This window comes from Aythya marila (assembly GCF_965140915.1).
Source record: "Aythya marila genome assembly, chromosome: 2".
Classification (NCBI taxonomy): Eukaryota; Metazoa; Chordata; class Aves; order Anseriformes; family Anatidae; genus Aythya; species Aythya marila.
The window spans coordinates 84,403,903-84,424,612 of record NC_139043.1 but is presented as its reverse complement, the minus strand read 5'-3'; the positions used below and the strand labels follow the sequence as shown (position 1 = coordinate 84,424,612).

Here is a 20,710-nt window from a genome sequence, read left to right as displayed (position 1 = left end):
TTGAGTATCATTTATTATGTTCTGGGATAATGAAAGACTCAGAAATGGAGGCAGACAGCAGAAAACTGTATCTTGAAAGTGAGCACTGTGCTGATTGATAATGTAGGGCTGGGAGTTGGAAGGAAGACACAAGGAATGAGTAATGTAGGGAGCAGGAAAAGGACAAAATAGTATGATGGTGATGTTGATGAGAGAGAAACAAGAAAAATGGGTTCATCAGGTAATGAGTGGTAGAAAAGGAATGTTAGTGTGGAAGCTAAGTAGGAGTAAAATTCCAGTGAGTGAGAAGAAGCTGGAAAAAGAGAGCCGGTGGTTGGGAATTACAGAAGAGCATGTGGAGAAAGGGACCTGAGGCGAAAGAAAAACTGAGATGGTAGAAAGTGTGGTGCTGGAACAATTCATTTTTTGGAATTTACAGAGTCACTGAGAATGGAAACTGAGCTGGGGATGTTTCTGGCAATGGCACTGTGCTGAGAGCTGGAAGGGATTACCAACTGTAATTGCCTGAGGACTGGAAAGATGTAGGAATGTAAGAAGAGCTTCTAATCCCTAATTCTTCCCTTGCTATCCTTTTCCAGGATTAAAAAGTATGCCTAGAAGGATATTTGGAGATTAAGCAAGGAGTGTTGCTGGAGGGAGGGGGGGGATTACAGTAGTGATGAGAAATGGGATAAGGAAGGTCTTTTACAGTGTTATGCAGGCATCTAAAACCACATAGAGGACATTGTTTTAGGTCCTGAAGGCAGTACAAGGGAAATGTGCTTGGTTGGAACTGGATAGTTTTGGAAATGGTTCCTTGGGACTGAAGGATTCAGGATAGGAAGAGGGAAGAAGTGGTAGTGGAGGCTGGTACAGAGAGGGGCTGGCTCTGTGAGGGGATTAGGAGTGGTCAGTCTGAAGGAGGATTAGGAGTGAGAGCAAGGCAACAGTGTAGGACTGCTAGGAGAATCAGCAGGGGAATATAGCTGGGGTTATTCTTATGGATAAAGTGGCCTGTGGTTACAGCTCTCTGTTAGCCTTTCATAGTGATGCCCATGCCAACCATCCTCACAGCACTGTCTTCTCAGCTGAATCATATATGTAGATGTTCACGGCAGTGAAGTCACCTTTCTAGTTGCACTTAGGCCACTTGAGAGAGAGAGGTGAGTTGTGCTTTATTGAGGATGATGGTGTTTGCAAAAGGCCATTTTCCTGAGTTAAAGGAGCTAGAGAGAAACTGAACTGACACTGGGACACCTGCTATTAACAGCCCATCATCCAGAAAAGCCCACCTCTCATCTGGTCTGCAATATAAGCAAATGTGAAGAAATGCGTGACCTGTGGCTCCCTGTGGCTCTGTCCCTTTGACGAGGGAGGCTTTCAGAAGGAAACTCCTACTGAGCAATCTATATGGTTGGCATTAAGTATCATTTCAGGAAGAAAAGAAAGTAGATGAAGAGAAGCCCAAGAAGTTGCGGTCACTGTAGACTAAACAGGACAAACTTCAGAGACAGTGAGGGGAGTGGGCAGCAAAGACATCCTTATGTTAGAGATAAGCCTTATGTCTAACTGCTGACAGGAAAATCCTCAAATGGTTTGTGCAAGAACCCATGATAGCTACCTGTATGCTAACAGCTGTGCAGAGGGAACATGAATGGCAAAGATGAAGCCAAACCAGAGCTAGATATGTTTTAGAGCTCCAGAGGCAAGGCACTGATCAACATTGCCACAGTCCTCACACACACCTGGCTCCCCTCCACCCTTTTCCTGTGCTTATTTCCTCACAGCACCCTGTGAACACCCTGCCATATCCACTTGCTGCTACCAAGTTGAGGCTGAGGTCCCTCAGCTGGTCCTCCGAAACCCCACCTCAGTGACTTCCACCACCTTCACAGCACCATTATGAGTCCCCAGCTACTGCCCACAGTGACATGCTGGGGGCTCCCAGCACCTCCATCCCACCTCGATGAAGCCACCCATTCAGGGACCCAGGCAGCATAGGGAGGCCCCTGCTTTGAGATGGCCAGAGGCTTTGTCATGCCCGTGCTCTCCCACAGTAAACAGCCCCCATTTTATTATGATAGAAGATGAGCCACATACAGACACACAAGGATAAATAAATATCTTACTCTATTTCAAGGACAAGACAGGCACTGCAGCCTCTAGAAACCACCCCTGAGAGGAAGAAAGTGGGTGCTTCACACAAAGACCACCACTTGCAAGAGAAAGGAGATATTTTCAAGCCCCTAGGAAGTACAAGGAGGTGGCACTGAGCAGTGGTGGTGAGGACCATGGCTCCATGGTGGCACGGACAGTGCTGTGGAGAAGTTTCTCTTGGGGTTACCATGGTCTCTCAGCTGCTTTGCTGGAGGCCCACCTTGATGCCTCCAACCCTGAAGCTCCTTGCAAGATGAGACTTGCCTTCCCTCCCCCATGGAGAGTAGGCTTTAGGGCTTTACAGCAGCCCCCTCACTGCACCCGTCCTCCAGCCGCCAGGGGCAATCGACATAGCGCAGAGCCCCGCCAACAGGGCCACGCTTGGCAGGATCTAGGGCCAGCAGGCTCCGCAACATGAGGGCAGCCTCTGCTGTCAGGCGTTTCCAGTGGCGAGGCAGGTTCTCCTCCAAACCCGTCTCCTGCCAGAGCATGAAGTCCTCAAAGAAAGGGTCATCAGGCAGGCTTTGCTCCCAGGGGAAGTAGCCAGTCAGCAGGCAGAACAGCAGCACGCCAAAAGCCCAGGCATCCAAGCTGGTGTCGATGGGCACCCCTTGGGTATCAGCGGTGTTGCTCAGCTCGGGGGCAGTGTAGGGGATTACCCCAGCCACCAGCTTGAGCTTGGTACCCTTGGGCCGTGTGAGCCCGAAGTCAGTCAGTTTGATGCGTCGGCACTCCGGATCAAAGAGCAGCACGTTCTCCGGCTTGACGTCACGGTACACGAGGCCCCGGCTGTGGATGAACTCCAGCGCACTCACAAGCTGCTTGGCACACTGCTTGGCAGCCGGTTCAGGGATCCCATCCTGCATGGGGAGAGAGACAGGCAATAATGCGCCCTCATGGCATTTTGGCAGCCCTACTAAGGTGGTGGGCTCTCATCTTTACTCTGCATTAGGGAGTCTTTGAGTTTCTGGTCTTGTAAGCTCGAATCTTGTTCAAAGCTATAGACCCCAGAGGTGGGAGACCCATATGCCATTGACTCCTCTCTCCCTCTGACCCATCCAGTCTGCACAGAGGCCAAACACTACAGTCCCAATCCCCACACCTTTGTAGCAACACTCACACGGGGTTTGATGATAGAGATGAGGTCTTTGTGCAGCGCTGGTTCATAGAGGAAACCATAGTACTGGCTGGATTCAATTGCAATTCCAAACATGCTAATGATAGCAGGGTGGGTGGCAAGGGAGAGTGCCACGCAGTACTCATAGAGGAAGGTGTGCAGCTTGGTACTGGCTTTGGGCAGCAATTTGAGAGCCATCGGAGTCCCTAGGAATGGGAAGAATGGGTTAGACCCTGCTGAAAGTCACTCACACCAAGACCAGACAGAGAGAGCACAGGGTAGCCATGGCTGTGGAAACTCACAGCCACAGGGAGGTCTCTGGCCCAAAGTTTTGTATGGAGGTATGTCATACTGATACCAGATATGAAAACAGACACTGCTACTTGTGTGAGTTTTGAGCTAGTCAGTGCATGCCATGGGAACACTGAGTAGAGGAGGGGGAAATTCAAGCTACACAGGCTCATCAGTCTGACCTGAGACTGCTGGAGAAGGCACCATCAGGGTCCTGAGAGCACATATATGCCTTAATGACCTTGACCAGCTCTACCTTGGACATCCATCCCCATCCCTGTCCATGGGCCCAGCGGCCCCATTTAAGCTCAAGCCCAAGGCTTCATTCCTTGTCTACACTGTGCTGTAGGATTGCTGGTTCCAGCTATATGATATCCATGCCTGTGCATGTCCATGAATGCTGTTGATCTTGACTGGTGGATTGACATCCCAGCTTGACTTTGGACCTACCTCATCACCTCAATCTTGCCTGTTGCTCTGGGCTGCCCCCCTGTCTTGACCCACTCCCTGGTTGGGGTCAATGGGATGGTCCCTGGCTGGAAGGCCCCTGCCCTGCTGGTTCCTCTGAGCACCCCCTGCCACTCCTGGCACTCAGCCCCAGGGAGCCACTAGCCTACACGGTGTCCTGGCAAGTGGAAAGGAGACGAAGCACAACAGCTCATAGGGTGCAGTCAGTTCCTTACCTCTCTGCCTGTGGGTCACTAGCACCACATGGCCATACTTGCCCCTGCCCAGCTCCCGAATAACCTCATAGTGCTCAGCCACCTCGGTGCGCACCAGGCTCTGAGCCGTGATCTCCAGGAGCTCATCTAGCACGGTTGGTGCTGCCGTCACTGTTGCTGGTGCAGCTGAGCTCTCGGCCATTGCTGAACACTGCAGAAACACCACAGCCTAGGTCAGGAACAGCACACCATGCACAGAGCAAAAACAGATCAGACATGCCACAAACCATGCCATGGCCAGGGATGCATTGGAGCATCATCTGTGCTGGGGTTGAGTCTGTGCTTTTATACAGTGTACTTCTTGGCAAAGCCCCTCTTTATATCCAAGGTCCTTGTCCCTGAAGGGAAGCTTTTCTTGTTTAGCCCCCTAATTCTTCCTGGCCTCCAGCTAGGTGTTCATCTCTCCCTAATTATAGGCCCTGGAACCCCTCCTTTCAAAGACCCAGATGTGTCTATGTCTGTATTAAAGCTTGGCCTTCCAGGCCTCTTCTTAATCTACACTCAATGGTGTTCAGCAACAAGCAAAACATGAACAGTGTCCCAGACTGCGACATGTGACCCAGCTGTATTGCCCTTCTTAGCCTACCACAGAGAGGCCATGTCTCCAAACAGAGAAACCTGTCCCTAGCACTTACTGAAGGAAGTCTTTAAGGTAGCAGCATGGACATACTCACCCTTAGGCAGAGGCACAGCTAGTGCATGACAAAAGGGGGATTACCAGTCAGAGTATGGTGTGCACTAAGCAGGCCAAAGGGAGCTCAGTACCTCCTATGCTGCCCTTTCTGACCCAAAGTCACCCATCTGCGTGGCCAAGAAACTTAGGCAGGAAGGAAGGGGAGGTTTAGGTTAGATGTTAGGAAGAACTTCTTTACTGAAAGGGTTGTTAGGCATTGGAACAGGCTGCCCAGGGAAGTGGTGGAGTCACCATCCCTGGAAGTCTTCAAAAGACGTTTAGATGTAGAGCTTAGGGATATGGTTTAGTGGGGACTGTTAGCGTTGGGTCAGAGGTTGGACTCGATGATCTTGAGGTCTCTTCCAACCTAGAAATTCTGTGATTCTGTGTGATTCTGTCAGTGGCATTTTGTGCTAGACCCAGCTGCTTCAGACCCATTTCAGATAAATGCTTTTTTTGGTCTTCCTAGCCTAATACAAAGCAGCATTTCAAAGCATCTGTGACAGGACTCTTTCCCTCTGCTTCTTCTGCTATCCCCCTGTGCTATGAACACAGATGCTCAGTCTTCCTGGGCCTGGATGACAGAACCACAGAAACGCAGGATGGCTGAGGACAGAAGAGACCTCTGGGGAGCACCAAGAGCAACCTCCTGCTCAGGGCAGGTTGATCAGGACTGTGTCCAGGTGGGTTTTGAATATCTCCAAGTATGGAGACACCACTACTTGTTCCAGTGTTTGATCACCTTTATGGTTAAAAAGATTTTCCTTAGGCTTAAATAGAAATTCAATTTGTGCCCACTGCCACTTGTCCTGTCACTTAATACCACTGAGAAGACTCTGGCTGCATCTTTTTTACGCCCTCCCATCAGGTATTTATACATTATATACATTGATATGGTAATTCCTTCAAGGCTAAACAGTCCCAGCTCTCTGTGGGTCTCTTCATATGATGGTCTGGTTCCTTAATCACTTTTGTGGCCCTTAACAGACTCTCTTCAGTATGTCCACATCACTTGTTTGCTGGGGAGCCCAGAACTGGACCTAGCACTGCTGATGTGGCCTCACCAGTGCTGTGCAGAGGGGAAGGATCACCTCTCTTGAGCTGTTGACATCACTTTGCCTAATGTAGCCCAGGGTGCAACTCAAGAGCCTGAGGGCTGTAGCATTCTTGGGCCTCTTGGTGTACAGTAAGACAGAGCTGTGGTGTAAAATTAGTGCTCACTTCAGCAATTACGAACTCAAAATCTCTTCCCATGTAACATTCTGACTGACATGATGCCGTTAGGGGAGGGAACAGGACCTCAGGTTGCTATAAGGCAGATGGCATCCTGGGAATATGAGTGGGAGCAGAAAGAAAGAAGCCATTTCCCTTAGGTTTTACATTGCTCTACCTGATATTATTGCAATTCCTTCACCTTATGGCCCCCACTGCTGCTAAAGCTGGTCATTCTGTACAATGCAGTAATGTCGCAAAAGAATTATTCAAATCTAGGAAAACTGCAAATATGCTGGATTTTTATAGGAGCGTAGGGCTGCTTGTGGGAGAGCTCTCCTTCTTTTCTCTTCCCTTCTTGTCTAGATTGTATTGCTAAACTTATCCAGTTCAGAAGTACCAAGTAACTGGCCCTGGTTTTCTGAAAAGGCATTGGCTTGGTGTGAGAGCCAGCAGCAGCCAAAGTTAGCACAGTCCATAGGGAATTCAGCATTGAACAAATGTGTGCTTGGGAGCAGACAAATGAAGGGTGGGGAGACACGGTGAAAGTCAGTCTGGAAAGTATTTTAGAGATTTTGCTTTGATGTCCTCCTGTTTGCTGTTCAAACACAACAGCCTGCAAAACTGCACACAGCAAGGGCACTGCAGAACCTATGTATGGGTCTGCTTTGACACTGACATTTGCAAACTGCTGTTGTCGTATTTAGGCATTAAACAGATTATCTGAAACAGCCTTTTAAAGAGTCCTATCTAGGAATATGGAGAACAACTTGAACTGTAATAGACCTTTGAAAAACAGACCTCCCCATGATATTAGATAGGCTAAAGTCACGCTAACTAGGGAACAAAAGGAAAGATGTCAGCTTGCCTTGTGCCAGATATGTTAGATTTATATTTGCGATAAAATATAAAAAGAAGACCTGTAAGACAGTAATTCTCCTATATCAAATTCATGGTCTTATACAACTTCTTGTCAGCAAATGGCTCACAATGTTCTCAGATAACTTAATTTCTCCAACTTGACTTAGATAAAATTTCTTTCCTTGTAGGCTGGCCACCTGTTAGTGCCATCTAACCCAAAGGCTGGAATCTTATCATTGCATCCACCTAATGAATCATTCAATGGAGATATAATTTTCAAGCACCTATATATTCACTAATCTGCTTTTATTAGTATTGAATCATTTAATATATGATTAATCTATTCTATATATTACATGATTCATTAATTGTCTCCTATTTACTGTGTGAAAACTTGCTTTTGTGAGTGGGAAGATATTCTTCTCTGTATATTGGTTCTCACTCCAGCTCAGCTGGAGCCAACTTGTTTCAGTCCATTAACTTTTGCAAGAAAAATAACCAAAAATCTCTTGTGTCTTTCCCTCTCACTTTTCAGATGAACTGCAATATAAATGGCAAGGATCCTTACCTTACATGGTTCACTGGCATGGAATTGAAGATTTTCCAGGTACAGAGAAGAGAATCAAAGTGAAATAGACATCTTGGAAAAATAGATCAGCCAGAGAACATGTGTAGAGTGTCTTGAGAGACAATGACAATCCTGTCTATCTGACCAGGACTCCATACAAAGGAAGCCTAAGCTGCAGCAACTCCAGAACAGTTTGCAGGATTTGGCCCTTGCTGTCCCTGAGCACTGATATGAAGTTAACATTTAGCTAGAAAGTTAAGTGAGGGCTACATTTGGGCTACCACTGAGCAGAGTGTGTCTGTGTGTCTAGGCAACCTTTGTTACCTTCTGGAGTGCCATTTGCCCTTTGCAGAGTGACCAGCATTGGGAAGGACGCCTTCAGGGCCCTGGCCAAGATGCACTCACCGTTTGGCTGTGCTGTATTGAAGGCAGTAGGCAGGGTCCTTTTCAAAACTGTTCTTTCCTCCACTATCCTTCCCTGCTTGAGATCCTGATTCCAGGCTGTCAGTGTGTGAGAAATCCTAACTCCACAAAGAGTGTGTAATTCCAGCAGAAAGAAATTCACACCCTTTCCACCATCAGGAGATGCTACCCAAACTCCTGAGGAGCTGAGGAGGAGCTAGCCTATGGAGATACAGTGTCTAAGTCTAGGTAATGTTACTCTGCTTCTTCAGCCAAAATGATTACTATATTTTGCCCAGAAAAGCACTTCATACATGTCAAGAGCCAAAGTAATCTCACTGTAACAGAAACAGCACTGTGATCACAGAGTCACAGAATTGTTTAGGCTGGAAGGGACCTCTTGAAATCATCTAGTCCAATTCCCTTGCTCAAGCAGGGGCATCTGGGGCAAGTTTTCTATGAAGGTGTCCCTTTGTATTTGATCACCCTCACAGCAAAACAAACCAAAACAAAAACCACAAACACCACAGCTGTTTTAGTTTGTTTAGACTGAATTCCTTGTGTTTTAATTTGTGCACACTGTCTCTTGTCCTATAAATGGGCTCTAATGAGAAGAGTCTGGATCCATCTTCATCACTGCCTCCCATAAGGTATTTATGCCCATTAATAAGATCCCCTCTGAGACATCTCTATTCCACACTGAAGAGCCTCAGCTTTCTCAGCATCTCCTCATATCACAGATGCTCCATTAAAAACATCTTTGAGCATACAGCATGTAGGGACTATTTTTTAGTCTGACCTTCTACGGAGTATTAACCCAAACCAAATAACCAACAACAGCATTTGGGGCACCTCTTACCAAAAATCATGCAGGCTTGATACAAAGGCAAACTGTGGTCAGCTATAAAAGCCAGTGTTAGTTTTAGGTATTTATGTGATATCCTAATATCAGTTTACCTCCCTGCTGCTGTTCATCTAGAGAAAGGACTTTTCTAGTGCTCTGTAAGTTTCTTCTGACTGTTGCAGGGTTTATAGGCATCATGGTCAGAGGTATGACTAGAGCCTATAAAGACATATTTAATCTACTTAGATTGAGTAAAATTAGCAGGGTGCAGCCTGATACTCAGCCTCTGTATTTAACCAACACCTTACTTGGTCTTTCCAAACCATCTGGCACACTGCGCTTCTGTAATATCCACATCAGCTAGTTTAAAAAGAGGTAGGATGTTTCCAGAAATTGTAGTCACATTTTGAGTTTTTAATAAACATCTTCATGCTGTCAGATCAAGATACCTCTAAGTCTTCTTATTGGTTTAATATCTTCCAATAACCTTCTGTCTAATTCTCAAACCAAGATCTTCTGTCCAACATATCTCTTTCAGAGTGCTGCCTGCCTTGTTTCTACCTCAATACTTTTCCACTGCCCTTAATGCAGCACATTTTACTTGAATAGACTTAGCATATCCAGTAATTCAGATCACTCAGGGACTCTGTTGTTATCAAAACACCACATTTCTGTTTCAAGGCTGTGTAAGGACCTGACCTGCAGGGATTTTTTCATGAACAACTAAATCTTTGGCAGAGGTTCTGAACCATTCTCAGCCTCATATTTGTTTATACAGCACCTACTGGAAACATCCCATCCAGTGAACATTCTCTAAAAAAAAAACCTGTACAAATACATTCTGGCATTAATCAAAATCAGTAAGTCACATAGTTTGTAATGGATTTAAGAACAAGCAAACTTGAAAGACTCAGTATAGTGGAAATTATCATGTTTTAGTGATGTCCTCATGCTACATGATTAATTTCATTAAATCCCAGCTCTGTTCTAGGACATTTACCTTTATCAATGATCTAGAAGAAAGCACTGAAGTCATGAGAAAATGCTTGCAAATGACACAAAAATGGGACCAGGTAATCAATACATTGCTTGACAAAACTAGTACATGCAAACACACATATAAAAAATCATTATAAATGAACAGAAAAGACAGAAGTTTAGTCCGGCATTGGGGGAAGAAAAAAGTTAAATGTCATGGTAATCAGAATGATCTAAATTCTTTCTGCATTTTTGTAAATAGAATGGGTGCTGTGTAAACCCAGAAATATAGATCTGGTATACCCTTACTTCCTTTGTAGGCCTTAATGTGTTGGAAGATGTAGAATTTTATTAGAAATCGACAGCAGTGATACAGATACACATCTCAATGACACAGACACAAGTCCAAGAGAATAATGTATGAGAGTTACTAATGCTGAAGATTCAACCTTTGCATTCACTCTGATAAGGAGAACATCCACAAATGATCAGATGCACGAAACATCAGCCACAAGAGACAAACGAGAATTTTACAGATGTTAAATTGAAAAATAAGCTTCACTCTAAACCAAAAAAGAACAAAACAAGCAAACAAACAAAACCACCACCAACAGCAAAACAGATGCAGCCATTCAGCCTTACTCGTATTAGTTACAATAGAAGGTAGCTAGATTTCTATTAGTTACAATAAAAGAAGATACCTGTTGTGAGACAATATGCCTCTTGCACTGAACTTTAGTTTCTGGAGAGTTTTCTACACACAGATGCCTTGAGACAGCGTGAAACTTAATCTCTGAAAATCAGCTGAGTTAGGAAAGCTGTATTTCTACAGAGCTGGCCACCTGCTAATGACTTCTGCACTGGAACTGAGAATATTGTGCACCAATGGCCTTTGTGTTTTCATTAGAAACGCATTCCTTTGGTTTGCTCTGCCTTGCATTATTATTTATCCACTTTTTATGGTGTGCTTTTTGTTTCTTCTTTTTTTTTTTTTTTTTTTTTTTAATATCTTTGGAATGTCAGAAATCTACTAATGTGAAAGCCTGGTTTCTCTAGGGTAAATTTCCTCAACCATTTTGGAAGGCAAGCTGATGTCTGAGGATCAACAGAGTTAGCTATCGGATGCTTGCTATCTTTTTAATGGAACTGGTGAGACCACAGTTCAGCAGACTAGCACTGGTGTGCACAGTTTGACTGAAAAAAAGACCGGAGAAGAACCACGAAAAGAACCATGATTATGCTAAAAGGGCTGACAGGAAATTTCCAGGGCAGCAGCCTTTTTTTTTCACTTATTATATAGATAGTGAGAAAGTGACTCGATGATTTTATGATCTGCACATACCTTCATAAGTACTAGAAATTTGTTGAAGAGGCTCTCCCACTAAGTCATTATAACAAATCCTGAAAGCTGAAATGAGGCAATTTCAGACCTCAGATGTGATGCAAATTTTATGAAGAAGGATATTTACCCCTAAGAAGCTCATCAAATGGTATGGAAGAATATTCCTCCATCTTTGGGGCTTTTAACCCAAGAATGTGGATTTTTTTTCCCTATAAGGTACACTCTAGCGCAGACCATGTTTAGTACAGGCAAGAGACCAGAGCATATTAGCACAGTGGCTGTTTCTGGCCTTTTTACTGATAGATTTATGAGCTGCTTTCTATAACAGGTCCGCAAGTTAGTGCTTAATCTCACCGAGGAGAACAGCCTGGCTATCTCCTCCTCAGCACTGCGCAGTGCTCTTCTCAGGCAGAAACACCCACCAGGCTCCCCACGGACAGCCCCATGAGTGTCTCCCAGGAAGCAGTAAACCAGAGCCATGGTCAAAAATCAGCAGCCATCTCTCTGGGACCAAGCCACATCATGCTCTCCTCCCAGCCAACACGCTGGTACCGCCATACCGTCCCACCAGGCACAACCGCTGAGCGATCCCCCGTACGTAGAGCAGTGTTTTGGGGCAGAGACACCCAAGGAGCTCACCATCACCAAGACCATGCTGGGCACCAAACATGGGGAATTGGGGCACTCCACATTGTGCCGGCACACGAAGCCGGAGGCTAGTTGGTGAGGGGTGCTTGGCTGAGCCCCTTCACCTGCCCACCCAGTCGGTGTCATCCTGCCACGACTGCACCCTCTCTTCCCACACACCCTCTCCGTCCGTCCCAAGCCTCTCACCTTCTCCAGCAGCGCAGGACAGACAGCCGTGGACAGCCTCTCCTCTGCCGCCTCCGCTGCCTCTGGGCTGTGCCGAGCAGCCGGAGGGGCTGCCAGGCATTACGGGGCTGAGCATGACGCTCCGCCCCTTCCCCAGCCTCTGGTCCAGGGGGCACACTGCCCCGGGGCTGAAGGTGACCGCTGGGGAGAGGAAAAAAGGGGCCCAGGGGGAAGAAGGGGGTCATCCATCAGCCCCCTTCGTGGAGGGGGAAGTGTCGCAGGGATCGGGGTGGAGTTGTTGTTTCTGCTCTAGCCGGGCCATCATGAGCCCCAGGGGTCCTTCAGCAGATCCACCCTTTCCAGACCATCCCTACAGCTTGGGCTATCCCTGCAGATGAGGGAGCAAAGCTGTTCCTCCGTTTGGTGCATGGTCCTTGCTCTGGGGCCATGTGCTAAGTCAGAGTATGGCTGTGACTGTAGGGCTGAGGGCCACTGTGGGCTACCAGCACTTTCTCTTGGCCACCAAGGGGACAGAGACATTTTGGTTTCAATTGCTTCTTCCAGTGAGCATCAGAGACTAGGTGCAAACTGTAACTGGCTCAAAGTCATGTCACGGGGGCAGAGGTGAAAGACAGTCTAACATGGGACAGCAGTACAGCACCTATAAGCATAGGTACTCTGGGTCACCAGCACAGGACTGAACCTTACTGCCTGCTCTCTGAAGGTGGAAGGTTTTCCCCAAGGGCTTGTCTCTCAGGGCTCTGGCCAGCACAGGGGCAGCAACGTGAGATGCACTGGGCTGCCATCACAGACCTGTGAACAGCAAGTCTGCTGCCACCCAGAGATGGTGCAAGAAAATAGAGGGCAAGAACAGTAGCATAGTCAGGCTTTCAGCTGTCCCCGTGCTTCTGGATAAGAAGGTGGGGAATGAGGTTGTGGTGCTGATGACCTAAAGGTCTCGTGCCATTCAAGGCTGCCCCTTCACACTTGTGCTTGAAGGATGCCCCGGTGATTGGGAAAGGCCTTCAGCGTGCAAAGCTCCTACTGCAGAACATTACGGTTGGGCTGGTGGGAGTGTATAGGAGAAACCTATCCAATATCCTAGGATTCAGCTCCGGGATAAATGGTATGGTGTAACCATAGCTCCCCAGGAACATGGCTTCTGGCTGTGTGGGGTCAGAATGGGTGAGAGTACACAACTCAGCAGTTGAACTGAGAAGGGTCCCTGAGGACTTGCTTGAAGTCACAGTTACAGGGCAACACTGGGAAAGGAACCCAAGTGCCCTGACTCCACAGTCCCTCTCTCCCTCACTCCAGTCACTGATTCAGACCTGCTTCCAGATCTAGGAACTAAATACAGCAGTCTTCCTCATTTTCCAGCTGTTTTTTGTTGTTGTTGTTGTTGTTTGTTTGTTTGTTTGTTTTTTTGGTTGGTTGGTTGTGGGGTTTTTTTTGTTTGTTTTGTTTTGTTTTATTTAAGCAAATAGATTTCCTTTATTTATTTATTCTGGGCACAGAGCAGCTGTTGGAGGTCCTAGGGCTTGCTATCTTACTAATTAAGCCTGTACTTGGGCATTTCAGGACCTCCGTTAGTTTAACACCTACACCTATCTCACCTATGCTGCACACATTTTATCCCACTGGCCACCAAGATATTGGACAAAGTCAACAGAGGCAGAGCTGCAAATATAATATAACCAAGATTGCCTTTGTCTTTCTGAAAGTTTGTCCCAGCTATGAACTTGAGGATACCAGTACTTGAGTTTTGTTCAGACCTTTCAGAACCAGCTTAGTGCCGGATGCTGGGGTGAGAATAGCTCTTTGATTTTCCCCATTGCCTACCCACATCTTCTTCTATTAATAAATTTGTGAACTACAAACACTTGCATCCCCTCCAGCCCCAGCAGGCAGGCAGGCAAAACAATCTGCAGGGTGCTACAAGGTGGGGGCTGCCTCCTGGACAGGGAGCTGGGGCCCTGAGCTCTCCTCGGCACAGGCAGGGTGCTCGGAGGAGTCCACCAGCTGCACAGACCACTTGTGCTCTGAGGTCATTCAGCGCTACCCCATCGCTGAGGAATCTGCTGGCCGCCTTCCTGGCAGCGTGGTGCAATGTCCCACCTCGCCTGCATTCACACACAGAGGAGGGAAGAAAGATAGTCCACCAGCAGACACATTCCCCTCAGAAACAGCACTACACTCAGGGCTACAAAGCATGGGGACTGCACTGTTGGGTGCATTGGGTGCAGGGTGGTTGCAAGAGGCAGTGCTGCTCCCTTCGGTGATCGCTGACCCCAAGGCCTCAGTGCAGTGTTGGGGCAGGGCAGTGCTCAGGCGGTGCTGTTCAACCTCACTGCAGGGATGAGGACTCACAAAAGGTGTATTTTAACATTTTTCATTAGCATGTCTCCCAGTCACTCCTCCAGGGCTTAAAATAATATACAATATCCAGCAACCAGGGTGCATATCAACATTCTCCCTGAGGTTCAGTGACTTATCTGTCACCTAGGGACTGTCCCGGTGGCAGCTCATTGCACAGCACCCACCCCTACCTGGTGAGACGGTGCCATCGCAGCAGGATGAGTTGGCGGGGTCTGGTCAGCTTGGGGATATCATTGGAAAGGAAAGGTTGTGGTGGGGCTTCACAGGAGAAATGACTGGGCCTGCAGGGGAAGAGTGGGACTTGGACAGTGGTGCAGAGACACCATGCTTTGCTGGGAAAGCTACCTTCTGTCAGGGCACAGAGAGGGGGCAGCTGGTCCCTAAACATCATGAAGCCAGGAGATGAGTGAGATACCAAGGCTGGCAGGACAGGGGCTGTCCCACCACAGTGCCTCTGCAAGGCATGTGGGACAGGCCCAGAGATGGAAGCCAAGTTCTGCTGAGGCAAGAACTCAGGCAAATTTGTGGTGATAAGCAGGTCCGAGGTCCAGCTGAGAAGCTGATCTACAAGTCAGGGACAGTCCCAGTGCTGGTAACCCATGTAAGATACAACCTGTTGACTGCCAGGCAGAGCTGAGATCAGGCAGGGACTAAAAGCCAAGACCTGAGCTTACCTGGAGCACCTGGTCCCACATGGTGAGGGTGTGAGCTGAGCCCCAGGTGAGGCTGGGCAGGGCCACCCATGCCCATTAGCACCCTGAGGGCACTGACACTTTTGAAGAAAGGGAAAATGACGGTGCCTGCCTGCCTTTCAAATTTGCAATGGTCTCATATCTGCCTTTAGCCATGGCTGCAAAGCAACAGATGCTGTGTCTCCCTGAGGAAGGCTCATCCTTGCTGTGCCACATCACCCCATTTCTATACCTTCATCTGCATGGAGCAGCAAACCATCTGCCACCCCTTGGAGACCACTGCTGCTGGGACACCATCCCTGGTGTCAGTGTCTCATCTAATGCCAAGCAACTGCCTGGGCTTCTTCTGAGGTTGTCGTCAATATCAGGAGAGAAAGACAGAGATGGCCCCCGTGGGGTGTCAGCAGTGAGCACTTGCTTTCTATTTGGGTGGCAGGGGCATGGGGAGCACTCACAGCTGTGCATTTGTGACACACATCAGCTGGCCTCTGGTGCTGGCTGGAGCAACACGGCATCATAGTGTGGAGAGGTCCCTCTCGAGGCCAGTTGATGCTTCCCAGTGCCCACGCTGGCCTGCTTCATTTTTGTTCAATTTGCTCTGAAAGACATCAAGTGGCACAGGCTCCTGATTGCCTGTAACAGCGCCTTCTTCTCTGGAGAAAAGATGACAGGGGAGAGAAACTGTAATAGATATAATAAATAGGTATAATAAAACTTTGCGGTTATTACTTAAGGAATAAATAAGATGAAAGGATAATACTGCTTACTGCCTCTTCAAAGGACAAGATACAAGCACTAGAGGCAGGACCAAAACAAGCACAAGGCTTCCCCACCCAGGCAGCATGCCTTCAGCTGTGGACACCTTGCCTCAGGAGAGGGTGGGTAATAAACATTTATGTGGTTTCATAAAATAACTGGACAGAGACGCTGCAGAGGAAAAGCACTATTAAATACAGAGATTCAACATCTGTCTCAGACTGCTGGAGGCTAGGAGAATATTTGAGGGATTTACTACATACTTCCATGCTCTTATATCTCCCACAAGGAATTTGCCACTGGATAGTCTCACAGCCAGGCTATAGAATTAAAGGGTCTTTTATTCTGATCTGTCTCAGCTGTTCTCATTCATTCCACTAATGAAATGCTTTGGTGACATTAATATGCTGCAGCACCCCTTGGGCAAAACTAGCAAGGCAATAAGTTCTGTGGCCCCACTCCACAACCATTTATCCCCCAAAATTCCCATACCTCCTATTCAATTAGCTGGTGAGTGAGCTTTCAGAAGGGTCAAGGAGGTGAGATAGGAGGGAGCTTGTCTGCTAGGTGGATAAGAGGTCTTACAGGACAGGTGTCCGGAGATGGAAAGGAGACTAGCCCTAAACTGGAACATCCTGGTTTGTTTGATGTTTCTTGTAAAGAGACACCTGGGAATGCTTTGTCTGCAGGATGGTGTCAGAGCAGTGGGCAGCAAGCCAGTCTTTCAGAAAACAATTCTTCAGTAACCGAGGGAAACAGGAATTTCTCCAACTTTTCTGAATCTGTTGAGGGAAAGGGATTACTTCTCTGACAAAGACAGTCTGGTCCACCTTGCTGTCTTAAGAGGAAATTATCTCCCAAGAACTGTAGCCACAGTGAATCAACCTTGGATATCTCAGGCTTGAAAGTAATTAAGAATGTAAGAAATGCCTTATTAGACCAAAGGTCCACCTAACCCAGTGTTTTACCACCAATAGCAGGAGTAAAAGATGATGCCTAAGAGCACAGGCCTAGCCACTTTCTGCAGTCTGTTTCCCTGATCCAGCATCTAGAAGTCTTGTGTTATGGAAGCTAGAGGGTGCAACCCTGCCCAATTCTTGTAGTATCATAAATGTGTTTCATCCTTTTTTGAACCCACTGATCTCTTTGGCCTCTACAACCTTCTGTGACATCAAGTTGCACAAGTTTACTCAGTGCTGTATGAAGAAATTCTTTTTCTTGTTTGTTTTAATTCCTCTTATACTAACTTCCCTGTGTACCATCTAGTTATCATGTTGCAAAATTTCATGAAGGACAGATCCGCATTCACTTTATTCACCATCTTTATGATTTTATAAACCTCAGTCATATCTTCTCTCAGCCTTACCAACTCCAAACTGACAAGCTGCAGACTCTCCAGTGATTCCTCACCAGACAAGTATTCCATCCCCGTGATCTCTGTAGTTGCCCTTCTCTTTACCTTTTCTAACTACATCATCTTTCTTGAAGGAGAGCAGAACAGCCCACACTGCTCAAGATCGGGATGCATGGAGGTTTTATCCAGCACTAAAATGGCACCCTCTGTCTAATTCTAATTACCAACATTGCCCAGCATTTCTTTTGGCTGCTGCTGCATGAGCCAATTTTAGAGGGTAATAAATGACAGGTCTGAGATCTTCTTCACAATTTGCAACTGTAGATTTGAGTTCTGAGTATTGGCATCATGTAGGCATGGGTTAGATTATTTTCTCTGAATTATTTTCTCTAAACCTTACATCTATCTATAATGAAGGTCATCTGAGGGTTTACTGCCAAACCTCTCTGTTTTGTGGGCATCTTCTAAAGTTCCTTGCCATTAGAACAGTATTTCACCACCCAAACAAAGTTAGTATCATCCTCAGACTTGACTTTACTGTTTAGTCCCTTGTCTAAATCATCCTTGAAGATGCTGAATAAAACTAGTCCCGGCAGCAACCCTTGGGCTATCCTCTCTGCTCATTCTTCTCCATCCAGGAAAGTGCCAGTGAGCCCTACGCTTTGCTTCTTGTCCTTTGCTCATCTTTCATTCCATAAAAAGACCTTTTGTCCAACCCTGTAGCAACTTAGTTCCTTTAATGACTTTTGATGAGGAAACTTGTCAAGGACTTTCTGGAAGTCCAAGTGTATTATTTCTCCTGGATCCCCAGTATCCACATGCTTATCAACTCCCTTCCAGAACCCAGCATGGCAGTAATGCAGAATTCCCCTTTACAGAAGTCATACTGACTCTCTCAACAGACTGTTTTTCACATACTCATCAAACTTACTTTTAGACACCACTGTCTTGTCACAGATGGACGTCAGACTCACTGGTCATATTTTATTGTGGGGGTTACACTGGCAATCCATCAGGGCTCTGGCATAGAGACATTAAAGACAGTTTATACAGCTTGGCCAGCAGTCTGCAATTTCACATTTGAATTCCTTCAGGACTTTCAAGCAAATGTCATCCAGTCCTGGTGACTTATTAACATTCAAAGTATCTATCTGGTCTTACTTCAAAATAAGCTGTCTGTTCTGACCAATCTACTGCAAATACAGCATCAGGAGTGGAAATCTCCCCAACAAACATGGCACTTCCTGCTCATGGGTGAAAGAAGCAACTGTATTCCAAGACTTCTCACCCAGACATGCATAAAAGGAAGGAGGGTGAAAGTTTCCTAAACTTCCTGGGAGAAGTATTCGAAGCCTGATGTCTTGGCAAATCCACCTCTCAAAAGCTGGCTTCTCATGTCTCTCTCCCAGAAGCATGACAGCTAGCGTGGCTGCTGCTGCATCTGCAAGGTCATACTATTAAGAGCTAGAGGCAAGAAACCAAGATTAGTATGGAAAAATATAATATGTGGAAACTGGACCCATGTGACACTAGAGGGTGATATTAAACTATGGAAAAGTTCATTAGCTATATGGATTCACTTAGCTGCTTTGACATTGCCACAAATGTGAAATGTTACATCTAAACCCTTCAAGTATTCATTTTTTCTGAACTGGTGACCTCCCAGGGCACAAATCTCAGTTTTCATTGTCACCGTGGTCCAGTGATCCATCTCTGGTATGAGATAACACAAATACCTAGATACATGGATGGCTGAAGACCTGCAACAAAAGTGAATAGGGAAAAGACATGCAAACATGCAAGCAGAATCAAAAGAGACAGAAAAAATTCCTTGTCCTGGTGAGATGTCATTGGATGGATAGCATGTAAGGGTAGGGAACTCAACTTCAGCAACCTTGCTACCACAATTCATCTGTCTCCACAGAAAAATGAGGCAAAAGAGTCTTGGCCATTTTCATCAGCACCTCATTCCTGATAACCTGGAGGTTTGCCTTCATGTAGTCACTGTCTACTACTGCGGTGCCTGGAGATGTACCAGTTTGCATGGTGCATCCAGGGAATTGCCCTCTGAGGAACAATCTGAAGGCATAACACAAGCTATAGGATGCCCAGTGGTGCTCCAACCCTTGGGAAACTCAGATTTAATTTGAGCCTTCCAGGGAGGAGATTTCCTCAGCCTCTGTGGCCATGTGAAAATGGATGCTTCGCTCCTGGGAGGCTCAGTGTCCTCCCTCTTGAGTGAGCTAGAGAAAACTGCTGCTGCGGAGAAGTCAGCAGGAATTGTTCCAGAGGTGAAAAGAACCAGTCCTCCAGGATAACCCTGACTTACCTCCTGCTTATACCCTGTCACAACTGGTGACTCCAACAGCTCTCAGCAATTTCACATACCTGGTAAAATATTCCCACGCTTTGTGGAGAGGCTTTTATCTTCTAAGCCTCAGTTTCTAATCACAGAATCAGGCAGAAAGGACATGTCCAGGATAAACATATCTGTCCTATTGTGGCCTGAAATGTGCAGGTCGTCATCTTGTTGGTGTTACCATGCAATGGAAGGTTCTTCTGCAAGATTTTTCCCTTACTTATGAGGAAGTTCAGATATTAAGATTAACTTTTCAAATAAATGTGTAGTTTTGTCTCCTTGAGTTGGACAGCCCAGAACCAAGCATCAAAGCTGCCAGCACTAGTAGTGAAGACAGCAAACAGTGCTCAAAACTTTTTAGTGATTCAGGCTCTGGTTGTTTCTAGTTGAACCCCCAAACTGGTTTTGTATGTACAGGTCTGAACACCAAAGCTGTCATGTGAAACAAGTACATGTAACATATTTGTATTTCTGACATATGGCAATGCAAACACACAGCTGTGAATGGATGTACCTAACAGGTTTGGAAAACTCCTGAGTAGGCTTGGCTAGTAGGAGTGGACATACTAAGATGCTAAGCCAAAATATATAATCTAAACCATATAAAAAGGGAAGCTAAAAAGACTTTTTGGCCCTGTTTCACATTGTATTCTTTTGCACCTCCATAGATCCAGTGTAACTCGACCAGCTACAATATACTCTCTTCATTCTGCAGCACACTTTGGCTCAAATAACTCTAATATTCCAAAGCTAGCTAGACAGATAGATAGAAGATAAGCTTAGAAATAAAATTACATTTTAAATAAATGTAATTTATTTAATAAAATAAAAAATATTAAATAAAATTACATTTTTTAAAAAATGTAGTTAGGGCTGGAATTCACGGTTCATTTTTAAAAGCATTTTATTTCCTGGAATCTTCTAGAGACATTTAATTATTTTTATTTTTTTAATATTTAATTAATTTAATTATTTTTATTCATTCTAAAAACAAAAATGCCCAAATTACTGGAGGAAAACAGAGTAACGAAAGCAACTGCTTTTGTTATTGCCCAAGGATCTGGTTTCCTGGGAGAAGTGACATTGCTGCTTCTTGCTGTAGTGCATGTCTAGTCCAGCACCAGCCAACTCCTGCTGAAAACCTTGCAGTGTGGCTGAGCTAGCAGAGATCATGGACTAGCACTGCAGAAAGCTGGTCTTCCCATGTGGGC

At 46.1% G+C, this 20,710-nt stretch overlaps 1 protein-coding gene across 2 annotated transcripts; it reads right to left on the bottom strand.

Annotated features, from left to right (window-relative positions):
* Positions 1-2,074: 2,074 nt before the first annotated feature.
* Positions 2,075-12,079, bottom strand: LOC309874785 (serine/threonine-protein kinase SBK2-like). Of its 2 annotated transcripts, XM_082753346.1 has the most exons (5): positions 11,981-12,067; positions 11,147-11,212; positions 4,228-4,417; positions 3,257-3,459; positions 2,075-2,996 (listed from the first exon to the last, which is right to left on the bottom strand). In XM_082753346.1, the coding sequence occupies exons 2-5, from the start codon at positions 11,150-11,152 to the stop codon at positions 2,427-2,429; spliced, it is 969 nt and encodes a 322-aa protein (XP_082609472.1). In that variant the 5' UTR covers positions 11,153-11,212; positions 11,981-12,067; the 3' UTR covers positions 2,075-2,426. The 2 variants fall into 2 exon arrangements, with proteins under 2 accessions (XP_082609472.1, XP_082609473.1); XM_082753347.1 differs by lacking the exon at positions 11,147-11,212 and having other exon boundaries at positions 11,981-12,079.
* Positions 12,080-20,710: the final 8,631 nt, after the last annotated feature.